At 43.1% G+C, this 1,544-nt stretch overlaps 1 protein-coding gene across 1 annotated transcript; it reads left to right on the forward strand.

The window, feature by feature from the left end:
• Positions 1-373: 373 nt before the first annotated feature.
• PHALS_00025 (uncharacterized protein) lies at positions 374-961 on the forward strand (the record flags this gene model as incomplete). The annotated part of the gene is made up of 1 exon (XM_024730344.1): positions 374-961. The coding sequence occupies one exon, from the start codon at positions 374-376 to the stop codon at positions 959-961; it is 588 nt and encodes a 195-aa protein (XP_024580631.1).
• Between the last annotated feature and the right edge of the window lie 583 nt (positions 962-1,544).

Consider the following 1,544-nt stretch of genomic DNA (forward strand, 5'->3'; position numbering starts at 1 on the left):
TAGCTTACGTGTCTTCAACACCACAATAGCTCTGACAATAATAGAAAAGGCGTTGGATAAGACGCAAGAGATTTTAATCCCGATACCTCTCACAAATGGCTTTCAGGATTAGGCATTTCAGGATTAGGCATTTCAGAAAGATGAGCTGACATGGCTCATTCACGAACATTTAGTATGCTCTCAACATATGTTTCTTTACGACGTGAAGGAAAGATGCAGTCAGGCACGACAGCTTCTGTGTTGTGTGGATGTGAAAGAGAGATATGGCGAGGATGTGACAACGTCTTGATGGCGGTTGACATTTTGCTGCTTGTGTTTGATGCGCTGTTCATTGAATGAAAAAGAAGACGTGTGCTCTAAGTCAGTCAAAACGATGCCATCGTCAAATGCTCGTCGACAAGCCAACCGTGCAAGATGCTCTATACCTGAATGCGGAAAGTTTGCACAAACTCGTAAACTATGTAAAGCCCACGGTGGTGGCTCTCGTTGTCACCATCCTAACTGCCGAAAGCTTGCTCAAAGCCGAGGTCTGTGTATTGCGCATGGAGGTGGCCGTCGATGTGCGTTTGACAATTGCTCCAAGCTTGCCCAGTCCAAAGGCTATTGTATTTCACATGGCGGTGGCCGCCGTTGTCATGTCATCGACTGCGATAAGTTCGCGCAAATTCGCGGTTATTGCAAGTCGCACTCGAAATTTGTTGAATTGGGCTCTGGATCATGGTCTCCGGTGTCGATTACTGGATCAACAACGGACAGTTTTCTTATGAAACGCACGATCTTGCCGAACAACTCGAAGATTTCGATAGACTTTCTTATCAACCCATGCAGCATGACTTTCGACTACAAGGAAGTAGTGCCATCATGTCTACATGTGACCAATTCTGGTTTGGCCCACCAACGCTCGCTTTTATCTTACCTCGATACAACGAAGACATTAATAGCAAAACAGACTCGAACCTAAGTGACAACGATTACGCAGTACCAATTATAATCTCCATGCGTAACAAACTAGAACGTCTAACATTTTTTTGAAACAAGATATGCATTATGCATTTTCTTTCGAGCAATTACCAGAATCGTTATTGTGATCGTTCACTTCTAAGGCCTTTAAAATCTCCTGCCGAAACGTCACTTAATCTATCGTTGATAAACGCATGCTGTGGACTTGCAATTAGAAATACGGATGCAAGATAATTGAAACGTATGTAAGCGATATCGTGATTCTCGTGGATGGCACAAACCTTGAAGATGGGGATAAAGCACACAAGACCATCACAAGTTTTGGCCAATGCAATCTCGCACCGAAATTCTCTCGTTCACACTATCGTCTCTGTACATCGAGAGACTCTTCTACCATGTCTTTTCTGTTATCCTGGTACCATTTCCTTTAATCATAAGTAGGCCATGAGGCTTCTCCATTTTCGGAAGAGGCAAATCTCTCGCCTTTCTAATTATTAATGTCATTGAATGCCTTTCACATTTCCTGGTATCAGATTATAATATTCTTGCTTGCGATATTTACGTCAGTTTTACGGCCTTGATAG

The sequence above is a fragment of the Plasmopara halstedii genome, assembly GCF_900000015.1.
Source record: "Plasmopara halstedii genome assembly, contig: Scaffold_1102, whole genome shotgun sequence".
Lineage (NCBI taxonomy): Eukaryota > Oomycota > Peronosporomycetes > Peronosporales > Peronosporaceae > Plasmopara > Plasmopara halstedii.